This window comes from Archocentrus centrarchus, chromosome 3 (genome assembly GCF_007364275.1).
Source record: "Archocentrus centrarchus isolate MPI-CPG fArcCen1 chromosome 3, fArcCen1, whole genome shotgun sequence".
Taxonomy (NCBI): Eukaryota; Metazoa; Chordata; class Actinopteri; order Cichliformes; family Cichlidae; genus Archocentrus; species Archocentrus centrarchus.
Window position 1 is genome coordinate 34635965 of NC_044348.1, and position 22562 is coordinate 34658526.

Here is a 22562-nt window from a genome sequence, read left to right on the forward strand (position 1 = left end):
ATTTAGGAGAGTGGATAGAGCCACCCTGAACTACCAATCCTCTGCTGCCAGCAACAGCAGCCAAGCTTGCTCCAGACCCCCCCAACCGTTATCTGTCTCCATTTATAAGAGGCAGGCATGTGGCTGGTTGTAAGTTTTCTGATTTACATATTCTTTTAATTAGTATTATCATTTGGCAGCTGAGCGTAAGGTTTCCCTTAGAACATGAAATTAAAAGGTTCCCAGGGCAGTTTCCTCATAAAGAAACATGATTACTGTGCTGTGCATCCTTGAAGTCTAACAGTTTTCATCCTTGTTGTCCTTGTTATTATTGTGTAGTGCTGAGCTTACAGTGTAAGATTGTAGTGTCTAATTGGTGCTCTGTAATCTGTCCATTCTTAGCTGCTTATCAAAGTCAGGGTCACTGGGGGGGCTGAGGTCCGTCCCAGCTGTCATCGGGTCAGCGGCGTCGTGCAGTCCATCAAAGCGCCAACACAGGAAGACGGACAATCGTTCAAGCTCACGTTCACACCTGCAGCCAATTTAGAATCACCTGTTAAATCAAATTGATTGGATTAAATTAAAAGTATTATTTTTGGCCATATCACACAGCCCCATCACAACGTTCAAGAGATGATGAGCTCTTTGGATTTCCAGGAATTTTACTTGACTTACTTTGCCAAATGCCTGATTGACAGTGCTGAGAGTCACTCAGTCTGTTCCTGTGCTGAGACATACCAGAATTTATACATTTCAGAAAACAGCTCATATTGTGTTTGAAGCCTCAAGGAGATCAGAATTCAGAGCAAAAAACCCATGATACACTGAGTCTGAATCCCCCTCTGAACATGGACACGATTCAGTCCTCCGAGGCTGGAAACAGCTGGTAATTCACCACGAGTGTTTGGTGGAGCCATTCTCGTGTATCCAATGAGCCAGATCTGCTGTAAACAATGTAGAGTTTAATTTAAGCACTCTGTGCGCAGCAGGTGTGAAACACCTCGGGGTGTGATCGCATCTCTCGTGTTTCTCAAAAGGCCGCTCAGTGTTGGAGCTTTTCTCCAGCAGATTGCTTTTCGACTGTGTTTAACTTGGTCACACTCAGCATCGAGTGCCAACCGATCACATCAGCGTCACACAGACTGTGAAGAAGTTAGAGCTAAATATCGGTGTTATCCTCCTCATACAGAGGTATTTGAGTTTAATATAGTGTCTTTCTGAGATATTATACATCTTTGTCCTCATAAAGAGGGCAGCACCTGCTGATGGGGAAAAGCACAGGATTGTATTACAGTTGCAGAGAACTTAAGTTACAGTTTTCAATAAAACACTACAATTACTAATTTGGTTGTGCCATCATTGCTTCATGACCATACAGGCCTGTGAATAACAAAGTGCACCTTATAATTCAGTAGGTTGTAAAAACACTCAATAGCTTGAAGTAATAATTTTCTGTATGATGCATTGTGGAGGAATTTTAGCCACTCTTCAGCTCCAGTGTTGCTTCAGTTCATTGAGGTTTGTGGGTATTTGTACCTGCACAGCTCTCTGAAGGTCCTGCTGCAGCCTTTCAGTCGGTTGAGGTCTGAACTTTCACTTTGCTGTTTTTTCTTTTTCAGCCGTTCTGTTGTAGATGTGCTGCTGTGCTTGGGATCGTTGGCCTGTTGCATGATTAGGACATGATTAGCCAAGCCTGAGCTGTTGGACAGATGGCCTCACACTTGACTCTGCAATACTTTGATATATGCAGAGAAGTTCACGGTCAGCTCAATGAGTAGAGGGTGTCCAGAACCTGTGGCTGCAAACCAAGCCTGAATCATCACCCATCCACCTCTGTGCTTTACAGTTGTATGATGTGTTTGTGCTGATATGCTGTGATTGGATTTCACCAAACGTGGTTTCTGAATTAAGGCCAAACTTGGTCTCATCCAGAGACTTTGTTCCAGAGCTGTTGTGATTTGGTGAGATGGACCTTTGCAAACCTGAGCCGTGCTGCCATGTTCTTTTCAGAGAACTGAGGCTTTTTCCTGGCAATCTTCCACGTCATATTTGTTCAGTCTTTTTCTAACTCTTTTGTCCTGAACTTTAACATTTGACATGCTCAGGCCTGTAGAGTCTGATATGGAGCTCTTGGGGTTTTTAAAAAATATCTCTGAGCATTGCACCGTGGGGTGAATTTGTTGGGACGGCCACGGTGGGAAGATTGTGGCATCATGTTAACACACAGCAGAATGATCAAGACCAGAAAACTGCCACAACGTCTGCTTTGGTAGAACTTGTCACAGTTCCCCATGATCACTCATTCAGTTAGATTAGCAGAACCTGGCTGCTACTTATCCTCCTGTGGAAGGGGTACAAGTGTACTTAAGTTTTCACAGGAGTACACAGAGTCCTGTGAAAATGTTTTCCATCACTGTAAACGTTGGGAAGTTATAAAGTGTTATGTCACATCTCCACAGCTTATATGAACCATAAAGAAATGAATAAAATGCTTTGCATGTAAACATGTAGGCTGTTCATTCTCTCCTTTGTGATTGGAAGCTTCATGATTGTACTCTTTACACAAAAAGGGGAAAAATGGGAAGAATTTCTTTATAAGGTGCTTTAATGGTGAAAGAGTTTGATGCCCCCTCTCGTTTTAAATAAATGAGATTGATGCAAAAGTTCAGTAGTTGTTTCATTTTAAAGAGATGTGCTCTGCTGGGCTTAAGGTCTTCTTGTCCTCTTTGTTTGACATTTCCATAACACACAGTTTCATGAGAGAGAGTCCTGAATATAACTGCATTCCATTTTATTTAGCTGATACGTAACCCTGTCTTACCCTTTGACCTCAGAGACCCGTATAATTATGTTTGTTTGGCCTTCATTACTAATTGCTCTTTAGCGCTTTGGGGCTGGTCATATTCCTCCCCCTTCCCAATACAGCAGTTTTATAGCCAGAGCCCGGCATATTTATCTGAACCATCAACCTGAGGTCTCTTTAGTGTCTTCATTTATGGTCTCCAAAGTTTACCTCAGCCTTGCATAAGAAATCAAACCATTCTGGTATGTGGGGCATGGGCTGGTGAGACCTGATACTGGATGATTATTTCTGGGCCAACCAGGAAAAGAAAATATATTATACTTCATGGTCCATGAGTGTGGAACATCCATTTAAATCCAACCTAATTTGACTCTAACAGAAATGCACAGTGTAGAATGTGCCTGTAATACAGGACTTTGGCTGCTGCACAGAAGAGAGAAAGAGGGGCAAACAGAAAAACAGAGCTGTACTAATGAGAAGGGTGTGTGCAGTTAACATCTTTGTGTTTTTAGTCATACACTGTCTTAATAAGTTACATTCATAGAGAGGGAAAAGCTGCACACCATTCCAACACTAAAAAAATGCATCCCATCACCACAGAGAGCGAGCTGGTAAAACACAAACATTTTATTTTACCACACTAATGCCTCCCAGCCGCCGGCTTCAGTCAGACCTCATTTCACGTTCAGAAGTCTGAATGGAAGTAGGGGTCGTGTGTGTGTGCGCGCGCGCGCCTGAAACCATAGAAGTTGAATTGTATGCATTTCACAGCACAGAGAGCTGAACTGGTGTCCTCAGAGGGAAAGATGAGCTGGTTTGGATTTGCATGTGTGTGTCTGTTAGGGAGAGAACGGTGTGTGAGTCCAGTGTGGTCATGGTGGTCAGTTCAGGTCAGTCACCACTCTCACAGCCCTCAGCCATTCAGCTTCCTGTTCAGTTAACCTCTCGTTGTTTCAAGTGACTGTCAAAGGATGGAAAGATTTAAGATGCAGAGGAAGAAAAAAAAGTGTACAAATAAGTTTCCAGGATGAGAAAAGCAGAGCGGGAGGGAAAGACGTGTAAGTGGAGAGGTAGCCGGAGCTTTCAGGTGTGATTTGTGAGGAGAGCGCGGAGTGTTTCATCTGAATTCAGCCAGGTTCTCCAGAGAGACATTGATCAGAATGAGATGTGAAGCGTGGCGAGAGAGGATGAACGAGAGTCAGAGGGATTGGGGAGGTTTGGGGAGGGTGAGGGAGATTGAGATGGGCTGGATGAGAAAGAAAGAGGAAAAGAAGGGGGTGGAGTATAATGGGGGTGGAGGGGGAGAAGCAGTGCTTATTATTAATGTTCTCAATTCTCCTGTAATGCCTCAGAAGTAGGAGATTTTTTTTTAAAAAGTCTTTATACCCTCTCTATTTCTTCCTGCTCTACCTCAGTGAAGGAACTTATCCCTCAGTGTTTTCTATCCATCATGCTCCACTTGACTGTTAATGATACTACACTGGTTTTTGACTTTTCAAAATCATTGGTGTGGTGCTCAGATACCAAGGTTCATCTTGTCATTATATTAATGTGGCCCGAGGGCAGGGGAGAGGATTGAGGGAGCTTCTTAATGAAGTGGAACAATAGTCCAAGGAACAATAGATCCCCGTGGTCCTTTATTCCTGCTGCACACACTGTTCTGCCTTGAAATTCAGCGGATGTCTCAATGGGAGACCAGATACAAAAGATGGAGCGCGCTCATGTCTCTGCAGCCATTTAGGGTTCTGTTGATGCAAACTCCAGTGCAGGCTGCAGTATTTATTTATTAAGAGAAAATGTCTTTCAGAGTAAAATCATAAAAAAGTGACATTTCAGAGCACAATCCAACTGTAACACAGTTTAAAAAGTTGTGCATTAACATGAATAAGAAATAATGAATGAGAGGAAAACAGCAAAATGCCTTTTTCTTTTATGAGGATTTTAAAATGCTTTGTTGGTGTGCCAAAGTAAACACCCAGCCCCTGAATCTGGTGTCAGCGAATAGGATGAGACCAGTGTAGTGATTTCCTGAGATTCTAGCAGAGAAAAATCAAAAGTTATTTGCTTTAAAAACCAGCGTGACTCTGACTCCACTGCAAACCACCTCATCCCCGGATGCCTCAGTCCTCTTCGTGCCTCTCGTGCCGCTCGTCATCGTTCCCCTTCCTCTCCTCTCCCTGCAGCACAGTCTTCCTCTTGGATTGTGATTTGTGTGCTCAGTATGCTGCAAACCCTTTTGCTAAAGTACACACATACAAATGCACAGCTTCTGTCTCAGCCCTCCGTTTAAACCACTCTCCACCAAGTTCAAACCGGGTCATCGCAGCTGTTTGTAAAACTGTTTGAAACACTGAGACTGTACAAACCAGCACGTGTAGTTTTTTCCGTTTCAGTCAGCACAACTGCAAATATCCAAGTTTGCTATCCAGTGTCAGCAAATATTTAAGACAAGTGAAACTTTGATTAGCTGCTCCATTCAAATTTGTCCCTAAGAAACCTCTGCTGGATGTCACGATGGTCCACGGCACAGAGCAGATACTCTTTGTTCAGTCCAGTCCTGCGTTTCAGATCAAACTGCTTCAAACGTTGTAAAGCTGAAATCGTTTTCACTCATTATTTTAACAGCGACATTAGAGAGGAGGGCAAAAGCCCATCATTTTCAGCACTTACCGAGTACGATGGGCTTATGCACCATTATACTATCTTTGTGAACGTGGAGCGCACAGAGCCAACAGCTCTTCAAAGCAGATATCACAAACTTATTTCTTGGTTGATTAAATGTAAATAACAGGTTGAGTCTCAAGTCACTCGAACGTTTCCTTTAAAGCCAGTCGGCCATGTTTACTGAGCCGTTACAAAGTGCTGCAGCTCCTTCAGCATAAACATGCAGACGGAGACTTAAAGACATTTCATCATGTTTGAAAACCTGCACGATGTTTCCTGCAAACCAAATGAGCAAATATGTCACATAGACAGTGATTAGCACATAGCATAGTTTGGCTAATAGTCATAAAACAGTGTGCAGTGGCACAAAGGGCACAGGAAATAAGATTCATATATATGCATACTGGATATATGTGAGGAGCTGATGAACAGAAGCCTTTGTGTCTGAGTTCACTACAATGAAACCGGTAGTTTAAATGAAAGAGGCTGGTGTTGAATGTGAAGACTTAACTGCTAATAATGTCAAATGTTGTGAGACATCAGTCATCACAATCCTCATCAAAGTTTCAGCCGCTGCAGCGCCCGCCACGCCTCGGAGAATAAGTGCTGAACTGCGTGGTTACTCGGTGGGAGCCGCTCGCTCCGACGCAGTCTACTCGGTCCAGAACGTCGAGCATAAAGTGACCTGCTTTCATATTCAACACTCAGTGTGTTTGTGTGCGACTGCCCCTCTTCACCAGCACAGAAATGTGTGTACAAGCTCACTTGACCTGTGTCAGCTTGCCAGTCAAGGACGGCTCATCCAAAAGCAAGCGCACATGCACAAACCGCACACGGTTTCCATTTAATTTTCCTTCACATCACTTTATCAAATTGTTCAACCTGGAAGAGTCATCGTTCCCTCTCCGCTCCGTCGCCATTTAGCCCCCTTTCCTGAGGTGGGGTGGAAAAATAGCTGGATTTCTTCTTCTTTAAACTGCCTCCTGTCAGCGTTGTTCCATATTGGTGTGCATCCACATCAGACGTCCAATCTGCACATGCATTTTCCTGGAAATGAGTGATATTGTTAGATATGTCAGTTTTATTTTTACTGTTTGGTGGTGGGTGGGGGATAACACTGGGAAACTTTTAAATTCGAAAAATTGTTACTAGAGTATTTTTGAACATTTTTGATCGTCACGTTTTGTGTCAGACGATCTATGAATACTGTAAATGCTTTAATGTCTGCGGCTGATTTGATCAGATTAAAGCTGAATTGGAGTCAGGTCATTTCTCTTGTACGTCAGGGGATTTGCAGCCAGTGCAGCAGAACAGATAAGCTTAATTTTACTCATCTGTTTCCAAGGAAATCAGTTTTACATTCTTGACATTTTTTTAATTTAAATTGGCATGCAGCACCAGAAATACATGTAGGTGTCAATCAAAGTACATTATTAAATTACTGGGGGGGCAGCTGAATATGTGAGAACCTGTCACTCATGTGTTGCATCCAGATTTGGGCCTAACGATTGAACCTGGGCTCCTGAGTAATTACATGAAATAATTTTCACCTGCTCGGCGAGCATAGATTCAGAGAACTGAAAGCTGCAGTTTGTCAAACTAACATTAAACTAACTTTAATGAAACTTTACTTCCAGCTATAAATAGCTCACTTCATACAAAAGTCAAACGACATTATCCCACACACACTCTGAAAGATTTAGTCAAACCTGACCTCAGCCACATGTTATTCTTGAGTGTGTCTGATGTGACTCGTCACTGCAGCTGCTTCATTGTGAAAGCTGTCAACACTGTCAGTACTTACCATGCAATTTAAGAGCTCGGTGTGTGTTTGTGTGTGTGTGCGCGCGCGCCAGAAAGTGCAAGCCTATTCTCAGAAAAGTAGGCACGCTCTGAGAACTATTACAGGAGGCCGACCGAAGCGCTCACAAGTGGTGTTTCAATATGTAGCCTTTAATGTGAGGCACCTTTTGTGTACGTTTTAGATGACAAAGCTGAAAAAAAGAATATTTCACACCATGCACCCATGTGGAGGTCTGGGTTCGGCACCAGACAGAGGTCCTCCTCGCTCGTTCTTTGTCCATTGATTCAGCCCAGTTGGCACTGCTTATGTGCGGGAAGTGGGTGAAGCTTTGTTACTTCTCTAGCAGCATCACTTACTGGGCAAGATAAATGCACCCTGTTGTGCTGTTTACGGTCTCAGAGGTGGAGGGCAGAAAAAAATCCATCCCATTATGATGCCCGCTGTGCTTGGACTGATAAAGGTTTGACTCAGACTTTACCCTGTGTATTACCACCACTCTCTTTTTCTCTGTCCGTCCAGCTCCAGTCATTCCTGCAGTCAGCGTGTTTCCAGGTCCGGGTGGACGAGTGTCCCGGTTCAGAGTGCGCCGGGCAGGTGGCTGCTCCAACACGTTGAACGTGCGGGACACTCCCACAGTGGTGGATTGTGGGACTATGAGTCTTGTGTCGGGACGGGTGGAATCCAACAGCCGTGTGCTCTGCCCAGGCAGAGAGCAGTCCCATCAGCCCTGTGCCACGTATCCCAGAAACCCCTGCTTCAACGGTGGAGTGTGCGTGGACACTCAGCATGGCTACAGGTGAGTCTTTTTCCTCTGTAGCAAAGTATGAACTGGTGCAGAGCGGAAAAAACGTTTTTCTGGGTGAAAAGTAGGTTCACTCCCTCGTGCTAATGATTAACGCCCTTTAATCATCATTCAGAGGAGATGGAGGATTTTGTAAAAGCATCCAAACATTCATTTACCTGCCTGACCGCTCTCTCTCTCACCCGCGTCACTTAAAGGTCTTTATTTCTCACCAGCTTCAGTTGAGGCAGGTAGCAGAGTGTGAGGTGTTCCCAGGTCAGAGAAGCTGAATTCAAACATTTACAGTGAAGTTGTATTTTGCTTGTTTTCATGCATGTATATGTTCAGGTTATGTTCATGTTTTGTGACCAGCTTTCATTCTTGAAGCATCGTTGTTCTCTCTTTCTCATCCTGCGTTGTGTCCCGACTGTTCCGGTTTTGACGACAGTGTTGCCATGGAAATGATGATATAAAAACTCCAGTTCATGTCCTTTTTTCTTTCTTTTTTTTTTGCAGCACTTCAAAATTCCTTAACTTATTAGCTGTAACGGGGCGTGAAATAATGAATGCAGGAAAATCTTGGACAATAACTGTAATTGATGAATAAGAAAAATAATCAAATAATTAAAACTAGCATAATTTTATGGATGCTCTCAGGAAACAAACAGAAGAGTGTTAAAGTTGTGTCCTGCTGGTTGGCGATGCACCGTGACTCATCACGTGCAAATATATTGGTTCCTGCTGGCAAATTCTTTTAATTGCACTTTGAAAGGTAAGTTCTCAGGGAGGTAGACCTCTGAGTTAATTAAATACAAATAAATCAATAAAAGTCATGCATAAAACTGCTAAAAACAGTGATGGAGTATCAAACAGTCCAATATATTTATCCAGTCCGGCAGCATTATTTATACATCCTGTTGAAGTGATAAATAGACCCAATATCATATTCAGGATTCAGGGGAAATGCTGTTATAGATACTTTTCACTCTTTTAAAAGAAGGAAGAAAATAATGGCCTAAGTCATTTTTAGGTTTTTCAGAAAAGACAAAAAAAAAACTGAACAAACATTGAAAATATGATTTAGGCAAAAAATAAAAATTTTGATTAAAAAAATGATTTAGGCCATTCTTTTGAGAGGGTGATGATATTTAAACCAGGTCACAAATTTGTGGTGATTTTTTTTTAAAAAACTGAGCTTTTGCCAAACATGAGTGAATAATGAATTTCCTGTGAACTTTATCTGTCACGTCTCGATGTGTATTTATGATGTCAGGATGGTGCAGATTAGCTACATGTGGCTCACTGTGTAATATTTTTTGACACAAATCAAAGTCTACAGTGTAGATTGTCCAAAATCTTGACTACACAGAGACTTCATCCATTGTTGGATCTGTCATACTCTAAAACATTATTTAAAAACAAAGGAAGATTTGCACTAATTAGATAGTTGATATGAGGAGCAACACAAAAATAAGAAAAGTTGTAGAGAACCTTCACCGAGGCCTCGTCATCCTTATGAGGAAAGCCAGATAAACCTTAAAGTTATGATGCCATTTGGCAGATAAGGTCGGGTCACTCTGTACTTCCATGTGGTTTCCAGTGATATCAGAACAATGATTTCCCCACGCTGTAAGACATGAACTATTGGAAAGACATTCAAGAATGAATAATCTCAGGAAATTAGATATGTGATTGCCAGGCTAATACACAGGTGTGGTTGTAAGCCTCTCCACTGCATCTCTAAGCCCCCCTGCTTGTGTCAGGGTCAGCCTGGAGAGCAGACATCACAGATATAAAGAAATCCCGAGCGTCTCGGGGTGTCATTGAACAGCGAGCGCACGGCGAGTACGCCTGTTCTGAGGTTTGAATCCTCTTTCCTGGCATCAAGATCAGTAAACATCTTGTAGGGCTGGTTTATTTTATTTTTTGCCAGGGTTTCACTTCTGCCAGACGTGAAGACGCCCCAGTGCTGCAGCTTTTCTGCTACCTGAACTACAGACTAAATAAGCTGTAGCGTGTGAGATGTATGGAAGGAAGGCAGGTTCCAGTTTGGCTGGTGTCCTCTCTACAAACAAGTGGAAATGCCAAGAGAAAGACGGTGATCACTTATTACATTCAGCCAGCATGAACTCAGTAACTGATTCATTTCCAGCTTTCAGTGATGTTTTGCCACAGTGCAGGAAAACAAGACAGTTTATGAGGGGAGAAGATGGAAGCTGGATGGAAATTAAAGGCTTGATAATAACCTATAAACATATGCTTTTGAGACTGTCACAGAGAGATGGAGGCAGAGCTCCTGCGGTGTGTGTATAACTATATTCATTCATGCTGCGTTGACTTTGGAGGGAAACTCTCAAATGATGTTGTGATTAAAAATGTAAAGAAAATTAACATATCAAAATAAACGACCTGCCTGCTGCCACTAAAGGAAATCTTTATTTTGCACAATGGCAACAAATGTTCCAGCGATCCAAAAGTCCTGAGCTCTTAGTTTGAACTCCCGGCTCTTTTCCCACTGATTTTCATCCTGCAGCACGAACACCTCAGTGTTAGTTTTTTTAGGGTTAAGAGAAGAGTGTGGTGTTTCTGACTGGTGTGCTGCAACAGTAGGTGAGGCTGAATTAAAATGAAGTTGCACTTGGTATTTGTATTCATGCTAAAGGGAATTCTTGAACCCTGTAATAGCTCGTAACAGCTGTTAGAAGTAACACACAGCTGGTGGAGGAGCTGTAAATGTGAGTGGGTATGTGTTGGCAGTGTTGCCAGCAGGAGCACGAAGCAGAGGTTAGAGTTACACTGAGCATTTTTGAGACCTTTCATTTGAGCTATATTTTCTTCATCTGCTGCTTCATCAACCGGTTTGAATCAATTTCGTAACATTTGCTCATTTCAGATGTTTACGTTATTGTTTTTCAGTTATATTTATTAGTGCTTCAAGGGGTTACACAAAAGGATTGCATTAACTGTTTAGGAAGTGCAGCCATTTTTATGCACAGTCCCCCTTTATCAGAGGCTCAAAAGTAATTGGACAAACTGGCATAAATATAAGGATTGTTTTTAATAACTGGATGAAAATCCTTTGCAGTCAAATACTGCTTCTTGTTTGAGGGTGAAGTTTTGTCTTCAGTACCTGAGAAGTGTACTTTATTGGGTTAAGATGAGGTCACTGACTTGGCCATTGAAGAATATCCCATCTCTTTGCTTTGAGAAACTCTTGGGCTGCTTTTGCAGTGTGTTTTGGCTCATTAGCCATTTGCACTGTGAAGCTCTGTGATTAGTTTTGCAGCGTTTGGCTGAGCAGAGGATATAGCCCTGCACACTTTAGAATTCATCCTGCTACTTCTATCAATAGCCGCATCATCCATAAACACCAGTGACCCACTTCCACGCATGCCCGTGCCGTAACATTGCCTCTGCCATGTTTGACAGATGATGTGGTATACTTCTGTTTCTCTCATTTTACATACTATAGTCTCTCCATCGTTCTGTCCATCCATCCATACCCATCCGCTTCCGCACATCCTGTTAAGGGTCGCGGGGGGGCTGGAGCCTATCCCAGCTGTCATAGGGCGAGAGGCAGGGTACACCCTGAACAAGTCGCCAGCCTGTTGCAGGGCCAACACAGAGGGACAGACGACCTTTCACACTCACATTCATGCTCTCATTCACACCTATGGGCAATTTAGATTAGCCAATTAACCTAACCCCAGTAAGTGCATGTCTTTGGAATGTGGGAGGAAACCGGAGTACCCGGAGGAAACCCACGCAAGCACGGGGAGAACATGCAAACTCCACACAGAGAGAGGGAGAGGCCTGGGCCAAGGTGGAATCGAACCCAGGCCTTCCAGATGGTATTCTATATGTGAGGCAGCAGTGCTAACCACTACGCCATCGTTCTGTGTGTCTCCATCGTTCTGGCAGAAGTTAATCTTGGCTTCTTCTGCTCTTCTAGATGTTTCCTGGCAAAGTCTAATCTGGCCTTCCTTCTCGAGTGTAACCGGTGGTTTGCACCTTGTTGTGAACTTCCTGTATTTCCAGTCATGAACGTGTCTCTTGACTGTAGACTTTGACAGTGATATGCCAGCCTCCTCAACAGTGTGCTTGCCTTGGCTAGAATCTGTCCGCGTATAAAAATTGCTATAATTCCTAAACAGTTAATGCGATGCTTTTGTTGAATTAAGGCTGAAAGCCTGCACACACTGTAGCTTACTCTAACTCTAGGTTAAAAACATTTAATGCAGAATAGCTGCATTGCCATAAAGTTCTTCCTTGACACCAAAACCAGACTTGGGACCAACGCTGGCCCAGATAGACCTTGTGGTGCTTCAATATTTATAAAATCATATTTTTGCCAGAGTAGACTCATTGATTATGAGGTATATCAGGAGAAAAACATTTTCTCATGTTTGAAGAGGAAGAGTGTGAAGAGTGATCTAGATTTTTAGAGCTGTGCTGCTGCTGCTGCTGTTTTTGACTGCTCCCCAACTGATGGTGCATCATGCTGTTACCTAGGTACTAACACCATGGAGCTTAAGTAGAGCAACAAACAATGATGTGTCAAGGTTTATTATTAATGGAGCGAAGCCTGCGAATTAGTTCAGGCAGGCAACTGCGTCAGACACACTAACATTCTTCACTCTCTTCATGTCATATGTCAAGCACACCCTCCCAATTTGGCGGTCTATTTAGGCTGCAGAATTTCCCATCCCTCCCACCCTGAATCACTGCCTGCTGTTTCAGCATCCGTTTGTGGGTTCCAGGGGGGATGTTTACTCATCACTCCACAATTTATATGTGGGCCATACTTGCAGTGAGTGATGAACTCCGAGCATTGACAGCAAACTCAAACTGCATCCCTCTGCTGTAATAATGATTCATCTATAACAGGAGTTGTCTGCCTGAACTGATGTTTCGGATGTGCAAACCAGCTTGGTATATATCACTGGTTCTTTGGTAGGTAAAAATATTCTCTACCAAGCCTAACCCGTAACGCATGATAAAGCCATATTAGCTTTTCAAAACCTGCCATGATAGCACCGCCATGTGGTCAGGACCAGAACTACATTTCTCTAAAAGTTTCCCGATTTCCTTCTTGCAGCTGGCAGCTACCAGCTGAAACAGTCAGAGCAAATCTGACACTGCTTTCAGCAGTACCACTGTATTGAACTCCATATTATCCATAAATATTCATACTCTTCCCACACGCTTTCTAAATATCCTGATATATTCTTGGATTTAAATGATTTGAGTGAAAAGGACAGCAGGAACAGCAGGAGACAGTTTGACAATTCCTGATACACACAAAATAACCTTATTAGCACCAAAAGGCTCCGACGTGACGCTCTCGTCTGCGTGTGTCTCCCTTGCTTGCAGCAACAGTTCAACACTTGAATGACTGCTGCATTCATCCTTTCATACATATGTCAGAGCCCAGCTATGCAGCATGTAATTTTGCATATGGGCACTCAGAGTAACAGCAAAATGGAAATCATCCAGACTTGAGTAGCAATTGGGGTTAGACAGGAAATGATGTGAAAATGGAGCAATGGTTCTCTGTTTTGACGTGTTGACAGGGAAGCCACTGTCATGGGATAACACCACAATGTCAAGCAGATGTACAAGGGATAAGGTGATGGGAGATTGCTTGAAATTCCATCTGTCAGGGTGAGATAAATCTTACACACCTTCTGTTCCATAACCGTTAGGATGGGTCAGAATCAGAGGACAAATTTCCCCATGAGGAATATTAAAATATACCTCAAATAAAACCCTCAGCAAATGTGGGAACATCTTAAGAATTTAGAGTTCATTAAACGGGCTCCATCGAGGTTTTATGAAATGACCGTTATGTGTTTTAATGTCAAACTGTGACAAAAACAACTGACCCACACTGTGTAACTGACCCACACTGGCTATATTTCTAGCCCTACCCACTGTTCATACTTGAGCAAATTTTCCAAATATAAAAGCACTTTCTTAAATGTAGCAGAAACTACTATATTTGACAACATTTTGGTTAATAATACTTAGTTTTGTAATGCTGCTCTACATGTTTGGAGCTTTAACTGTCTGGCCGTACCCCAAGCCACAAGGAAAATATTTTCTGAATCTTCTTGTGGAAGTATACTCAAAATCCAGCTCCTGTGTGCTACTGCGTTTCCCTCCATTATAAATAGAAACAAACCTTTCACAACCTCCTGCTAGATGAAAGATGTTGCATGTTAGCTGTCACATGCTGCCAGTTCTTGTTTCGAATCCCCAACAAACAAGTGAACTGAAGGAGAGCGTCTTCATTAGCATAAATCACTCTGTAAACAAGGCCAAAAGCAGGGTAAGAACATTTCAACAAATCCTTTCAACTACAAACACTGATGACGAAATAAGCTCCTCGGTGCTTCTAGTTGTAGGAAAGACATGATGACCCTGTTTAAACTTTGCGTAATTCAGCCTGATGCCCTGCCTATCCTCAGGCTGGGCTCTTTAATGGTGGAAGTGAAGGGCTACGTGGAACCAATTAAAGAGAGCACCAGTATGTGGACCCAAGCTTTTATCACTGCCTCAGCTGTACCTCCATGCAGACTTTGAATGTTATGATGAAATTAGCAGTCAGTTCTCACACACACACTCGCTTCTTTGAGAATTAAGCAGAAATGTGCTGCATTGTTACCCTCTGTAACGGTTAGATGTAAACAAAATAAGTCACATCTAATTAGCCATCAAGGCTGAAAATGATGTCAGCAGTAGACTCCTCCCGGTGCATGCTTGTTGTGTTAACATATTTCTCAAGCAAAGATGCAACACATCAAAAAAGAGATCAGAAAGGCTATTCAGTGTAGCACTTCAGTGCATTTTTATATGCATTATGCTGGAGTGGTAATTAGGCATTTCCAGCAAAAATACTATTGATTTTTACTTGAAGCAATTCAACTGCTCTTCAAAACATGCATCATGCTCCAAATGGCTCTCAAAAGATGGTGCGTCATCATAAACTTGTAACATGGTAGCTTTACCTATCAGAGGTTTCACTGACCTAATTCTTTGAAGACTTTTGCCAGTTGCAGTCATCTGTAGCTTTGCCTGGTTCTTTTGTTTGCAAGCATTTTATTGGCTAGCAGACAGCCTCACTGTTAGCCAAAGATTAATGGTTACTGGTTTGTGAAAATAAGTTTAAATTCAATTCTATATGACATTCTCATTGCTACAGTAGAAAGCACAAACAAGTGGTGCTATCATGAAACTGAATATAGTAGATATCTATCAGTTTGGGTTCCATCCATCCCTCCCTTAGTCTTTCCTAGCTTACCCAAAGTTGGGTCATGGTGGTAGGAGGCTAACCAAATATCTGTTTCACCAGCATTTCTTCCTGGAGGAGCCACAGATGATCCCAGATCAGATGAGATTCATATTCTTGCCAGCAAATACTAGATTTGTGCCCCAAAAGCCTCCAAGGGAAACGTGCAGCCTAATCAGATGGCCGACCATCTCGGCTAACTGTTAGCCCACATGAATTACTGCTACACATCTAACAATGCTCTGGCATAAGATTATTATGATCAGCAAAACAGGTCAGAGATGTTGCTTTCAGGGTGATAATGTTTAGAGGAATATTTGTCATCAACACTGGTGATATACATATGGTAAATGGACTGGTTCTTATATAGTGCTTTTCTCCCCTACATGAGGACTCAAAGCATTAAAAACCAATCATACAAGCATCTTCCAAGTGCTATCTAACATTCACACACAATCACACTGAACACATCGGGGGCAAATGGGGTACAGTAACTTGCCCAAGGATACTTTGGCATGCAGACTGGATTGAACCACCAACCTTGCAATTGGTAGATGACCTGCTCTATCTCGTGAGCTGGTCCTCAGCCAAAGGTCTAATACATACATATGTGCATGTGTTAGACCTTTAGACATCACCATAGCAGCTGCTGTTACACGTGTTCTCTGCTTCAGATAGAAACAACAACACATCATGCATGTTCAGCCACACAAACACACACAAGCCTACTTCCTCTGAACATATGTGACAGCAGACGAACATAAACCTCATCACACATGTGTCCTCTAAGCTTTCTTGCTGTGATTTGTGGAAGTTAATTTTACCCTTCAGCTTCATTTAATTAGAAGCAGCGAGTGAAAAGGGCAGGATTTGAGTCTGGCTGGCTGGAGCCAGCGTGTAATGTGGCTCCACTGCTGAACCCGAGCAGGATGCCTGGCTGGATCCCTGTTAGACATAATCCCTGGATTACTCACACGCACACAAACGCGCACACACACTTCACAATTATTAGAGATGTCCTCTCACTCCCAGTGTTAATCTATTCTGCAAACAATGGTGCAACACTTTGCGTATGAAGAAACCTGTGTATTTGCTGCTCCAAAACACAGTTTAATCTTGTGGGTCAGAAATAATGAAATTAAGGGTTTAATGAGGTTTGTTAAAAAGATCATTTTTTCCAATAGGTAATACTGTGTCTTAAAATGCCTCTGTTGCTTGCACCCGATCTTTGACGGCTCCAGACCAAAACAATATTGAACATTAAGCTTTTACTTGTACTGTTACCCCACAGCAAAAAATCACATTATCAGTGTCACTTTGATTCATGATTGCGTAGATTTAAGAAGCTGGGCATTTGGCGTTCACTGAAACTACTCTCTGAAACCCAAGAGAAATTACCTGCAGGCAAGATGGCGGATTATAATTTTAGGTTACTTGTGTAACCCTGGTTCTCAGAATAGCATCAGTGCGATGTCTCACTATGGGATGCACCTTCCTGTGTATTCCTCGGAAGCATTTATCTGCAATGACCACATCAGGTAGAACCATCCACCCTTAAGAAGCTCGTTCTAATAAGCAGCCATTATTTAAGTAAAGCATCTGTTCTCACTTTGCCCCAGTAAGAAGATTTGTCTGGTCAGATGTCTGCTGCTCATACTGCTCTGAGGACCGAGGTTACTCAAGTAACCTAAAGTTTTCATTCTTAGCATTCCTTTCTGTGTCTCACTAAGGAATATGGAACCTCCTGTATTGCCAGACAAGCTTATCTCAAGCAATCACAAGCAATTAGCATGTAGCCCCCATATCCATAGTGATAGGCCTGCCCTTATGAGGGCAACCCCAGAAATCGTCATCGTCAGCAGAACCGCTGCGGCTAGCTGCAGCTGTCAGCCCCAGCTGGTGCCAGCACACAGCTCAGCTTCTGTGAATCCTTTCTTGTCACCACCACCACTGCCCGCTGGAATATCAGCTGTGGGACGTGGCACGCCTACCATCACCAGAGACTTCACCAGGCAAAATGACCTCTAATTTCCTGCTTCTAAATTCAGATCAAACTGAAGTTCTTGTACTCTGCCCCACAAATCTTAGAAACGTGGTGTCTAACCGGATACTTACTCTGGATGGTATTGCTTTGGCCTCCAGTAACACTGTGAGAAATCTTGGAGTCATTTTTGACCAGGATATGTCCTTCAATGCACAAATATGTAGGACTGCTTTTTTGAATTTGTGCAATATTTCTAAAATTAGAAACATCCTTTCTCAGAGTGATGCTGAAAAACTAGTTGATGCATTTATTACTTCTAGGCTGGACTATTGTCATTCATTATTGTCAGGTTGTCCTTAAAACTCCCTCACTTGTGTTTATACACCCCTTTTTGTTTAATCATAAGTTATTGGGTTTCTTCCCATTGAAAAGGGAGATTTTCCTCCCCACTGTCACCAAAACATGCCATGTTATAAAGCTCAAGAAAAGTGAAATTGGCATTTCACAATCTTTAATTACCACCATATTTGCAGTCACAAAAAAGAGACATCTACATAACATGCAGTACCACATCTTCTTGCTCTTGTTAATGTTGCAGACCTGGTGATAGTTCCATAACTTGGTGATGGCTTGAAACCTGAGTGAATGAATAAATGCTGCCTGTAAGGTAATATGTTCTGCATCTGTCTTATGAGAACTGAATGCAAGCCAAAGTGGAAATGCAGGAATTGCTGCTTTGTGAAGTGTCAGCCAAACAGATGACAGAGAGAGAACAAGGCAACGCAGTCGAAGCTGTCAACCCAGAGATGTAGATGATTGTCGCATTTTCAATCACATTCGAGTACCTGAGCGCTGTAACATCTGATGTGTGGTTCTCCTGGTTCAGAAGAGGGGAGTAGACAAGACAGAGGATGTCAGGAAATGAGGATACAAAAGGGAAGAGAATAGAGGGAGAAAAAAGGGATTTAGGAAAGGCTTGGGAAATGAGAGAGAGTTGGATAAAGGTGAAGAGACTTAGGGGAAAATGGGAAAGAATGAGACAGGGAGCAGGATGAAGGATGAAGGAAAGGAGACTAGAGGATCATAAATGGGAAAGGAAGTGCAGAGTAGCAAGGAGAGAAGAGGAAATGATAAAAGAACAAGATAATGAAAATGGGAGCAAGGATAGAAAAGAAGAAAAGTGAAGAGGGAAGAAATAACACATGCAGATAAGATAAGAGTTAATAAAAAATAGAATGGCTGTAGGATAGTTTTCTGCTCCAGGAGCTTTGAGATATGACCTCAACACATACAAACACACACAAACAGATTACGGTCCAAGATTGAAGGAAGAACATGCAGATAATCGAGGCACTGGGATTAATAATGAGATGTGGGAAATGAGGGGGTTGAGTGGAGGAGTGGGATTACGGCTCCCGGCCCAGTGTTAAAAAACACAATTCCCGGCAGACAACGAATGAGCAAAACAAAGCTGCCTTAAGAGGATTGGAGAGCTTCGCAATTGTGACTAAAACTATGTCTCGGATTGTCTTGTGCTCAGAGAATTAGCGTGACATCACTAAAATGGAAATCCAGGCATGGATGTTTCCCTGGTACCTCTAATCATACACACCACCATAACTTTTGACTCTGAAGTAGAAAACAATAAGTAACAAATAAATATAATGGTATATAAAAAAAACACTTAATATTTATTTTTCTTACTATTGTTACTTGAGGTGTTGCAAAATCCTCACTGGTGCACGGAGGAAAGTCTTCCTCCACAGAACAGAACAGCACAGGTTGTTAGTGCAGGCTGTTATTAGAGGCAGGAACCTCTGAGTGAGGAGCTGCAAAACAAACGTGCCAAAAACTGCATTTCCTCTGGCTCCAAAAGTAGATCAGTCTCCACAGGCTGCCGTGTAAAAATGACCAACTTTACAGCAGAAATAAACATGTTCACTGCTTGGCACAAAAAATACATTAATTTTGGTCCCCGATGTTGACGGTGCACCGCCTTGATTGACAGGTGTCCCGTTACAGGAGCCGATTGCTGTCTGCTCGGACTCATAGCCACGAATTTGAGTCAGTGAACTGAACCTCTGGACTGAGTTTGTGGTGTTGGTGGCTTGTAGAGCATTTTATGAAACCCTTAATTTATCTTGGTCTGTGTCTGCATTGCGCTGGTACACTTTCTAACTTTCCATGCTAGCATTTGCTGATTACTTAGAACTCCACCTCGTTACCTAATTCCGAATTCCTTTTACCTTGGAAGTTGGTTGTTGGTCAGAAAAACAGGTGATATTTTGCTCCCTGGCAGAGGGTTCAGACTCAGAGCTGCACAGATGGGTTTCAAGGTGATATTTCTAAATATGAATGGTAAGTTGTTTTTTAGTAAGTTTACAGAATCTTGTCTAAATGTTTCACGAAATAAATCGTGCAAAGCTACTCTAGTGATAAATATGGAAGCAGACAGAACATAATCAGTCCCCATTAAAATTGCAAAAGCTGGCATTGGCTTTGGTGAAGAAATGCACTTCATTTAATGTTACATAGCTATAATTGTAAAGTAGGCTGCTGCAGCACATTCACATATAAAGCCTGGTTGGTGCAGTGGCCAAATATTTTACATTGATACATCCAAATGCATATAAAACCAAAGATCACATCCATCTTTATATAGCAGTGCTTTAAAAGCTAAAGTTGTGCTTTTGTGAAGAGTACAGGTGAACTGTGCATTAGTGCTGTCATCCTTATGTTGGTCCGAGCTTGGCACCTGGTTTTAAATCAAGCTTGGGTTTGGACTCAAACATGCACAGATGTTTTTCAGAAGCTGGTATTTCATACCATGAATGGAAAATTCTGGGTTTTTAATAAGTGTACAGTGTATTTTTAAAATCTCTCTCTGAAGATGAATCATGCAAAGCTACTCTAGTGATAAATATGGAGGTGGAAAGAGCATCATCGGTCCTCATTAAAATTACAAAAATTGGGCACTAGCTTTGGTGAAGACATGCACTTTGAGAGTGCCCTTCTAGTTGAAAAAGCAATTACATCACCTCAATAAGGCATTTAATGTTGGATAATTATAATAGCCCCGATTCTTCACTTACAGTAAGTTCATGCAAATCCTCCTTCAAACTGTGAACAAAGACTCTGTGTGCAGCTGAAACTGGACCCACGAAGGCTCAAATGTGCATGTGCATTTCACAGGCTTCCTTTATGAAAAACCATACATAACACACGTGTGGAAAAAGTGTTTGTGCATCCGGCCCCTCCATGTGACCAGTCTAATTAATATATTGGTCATTCCTGAACTTTAAGGTTGGCCTTTCTCATCTCGTGGCGGAGTGTAACGTTCTGTTATTTATTACATTAGCATTCTTCTGCTTGTGTTTCTGCAAGAGAAGTGACACATGCCTCCTTTATTTGTACGGGTGTCATTTATTGTATGTGGGTGATTTGCGTTTGTTTGTTTGTTTGTGTGTGTGTGCATGCGCTCACGTGTCCTCTTTCAATTGCGGACAAGAGCAGAGGCAGAAAAATGAGCGAGAGAATGAAGGAACATTTGGATGAGAAACGAGCTGTCTGTGGAACGCTGAGGAGTGTGAATGCAAACACATAATGGTGGAAATACACATCCTGTGTGGGCTTGTAGGATCCACCGGGCTCAGACTCAGAATATCTTGAGAGGCAGTTGATGTGCGAATAATATAAACCAATGAAAAAGTCACTTATTAGAAGCAGGAGAATTCCCCTGGAGAGAAACATTGTTTCTGTGAGCTCTGCTGTTTGTGTGTGTACATAGTTAGGAGGGAAGTTTGGAGTACAATTTGTATATTTCTTAATTGCTGCCAACATGTGGATTGAGAGAAGAGGATTTTTATTTTTGCTGAAAAAATCTATATTTTTTCCCGTGAGATTCATATACAAGCACTAAACAAGAAAACATGAAAGGTTTAAAACAAGAAATGACAATCAGATAAATAAGAAACTGATTCAGGAATGTTTACGAGGTGCAGAAACAGATGGCTGCAATAATTTGTTGTACTTCGTGCTTTTACTTTTTATGGATGGTGCGTTTTTCTCACCCATTTTGATGGTGTTGATTACAGAGTTGGATATTTCCTATTTAATAGAGAAAAATTTCTCATTCCTTAGTAGATTGATGGGCACAGAGTAAAAGAAATGGCGTATTGGTAATCTTAAGGATGAATGCTGCCGGAGAGAGAAGGTGAGAGGTGAAATTTTGACAGGAAGCAGGAGGTACAAATGAGCACTTGAATATGTGGAAACACAGAGGAGAGGAGCTTCCTAGTGATGCTGTGATTCTCCCTGTGGTTTTGCCACTAATGAGAACATCTGCATCAGTGAAACATACGAAATGAGAGCGAGATAGCCAAAGGGGAGCTCAGTCTGAGAGGAGAAAACAACTCGACTCAGACGCACTGAGTGCAGACGGGGTCCAAAAATACTTGAAAGAGCTAAATATGGTAAAAGGTTCAAAAACGGCTGATAAAGATCTCGACGGTGAATTTTCACAAAGTGGTGTAAAAAATCGCAGTCACCGCTTTATTGCATTCACTAATTCCTGTCATTCTGCCTCCGTTTCCTCTCCGTCCCCAGGTGCCAGTGCCCGGCTCAGTTCGAGGGGCCTGAATGCCAGCAGAACAAGCACAGTTTCCGTGGTAACGGCTACGCCTGGTTTCCTCCCATGATGCCCTGTTTCGAGAGCCACGTGTCGCTGGAGTTCATCACGGACGTGGCTGACGGCCTGCTGCTGTACAGCGGGCCCTTAGCGCAGCTGCAAGCCTGGGACCACGAGGACTTCATGGCCATAGGTAGGAAGCATTAAAGGGGACGTAACGCTCGTTTCACAGCTCTGTGTTTTATTATGGGATCTTTTACTGGGCCTTGGTGCCACGCCTCAGGTTATCTGCTGAGTAGGGGCCGTGAAAAAAAACACGTTGATGCCTGAGAAGACCATATTAGACCATATTAGTGATATCCATGCTCACTGACTTCATACAGCATTAAGAGCCTGAAGCCTTTGGCTCAAAGGGAGTCTTTATAGAGCCTCATTATATGGCCATGTTTACCATGAACATCCATGGCTGTATTAGTATGTATATGTGGCAAACAATAAGGAAAAGCTTCCTTAATCACATGTCCTGTCTGATTCTTAGATGGGAAAGAGATTACTTTTGTCTTTTATCATTAGTTTGTGGAGCAGCAGGTAAATCCTGCAGGTTGAGATTCAGAACAGGGACTGCGTTC

At 42.4% G+C, this 22562-nt stretch overlaps 1 protein-coding gene across 1 annotated transcript in view; it reads left to right on the forward strand.

Annotated features, from left to right (window-relative positions):
- Positions 1–22562, forward strand: part of LOC115778226 (neural-cadherin-like) — a 319537-nt gene that overhangs the window by 210020 nt on the left and 86955 nt on the right. The window contains 3 exon segments of the mRNA XM_030726290.1: positions 7770–7839; positions 7842–8046; positions 21912–22126. Coding sequence (XP_030582150.1) covers positions 7770–7839; positions 7842–8046; positions 21912–22126 — 490 coding nt within the window.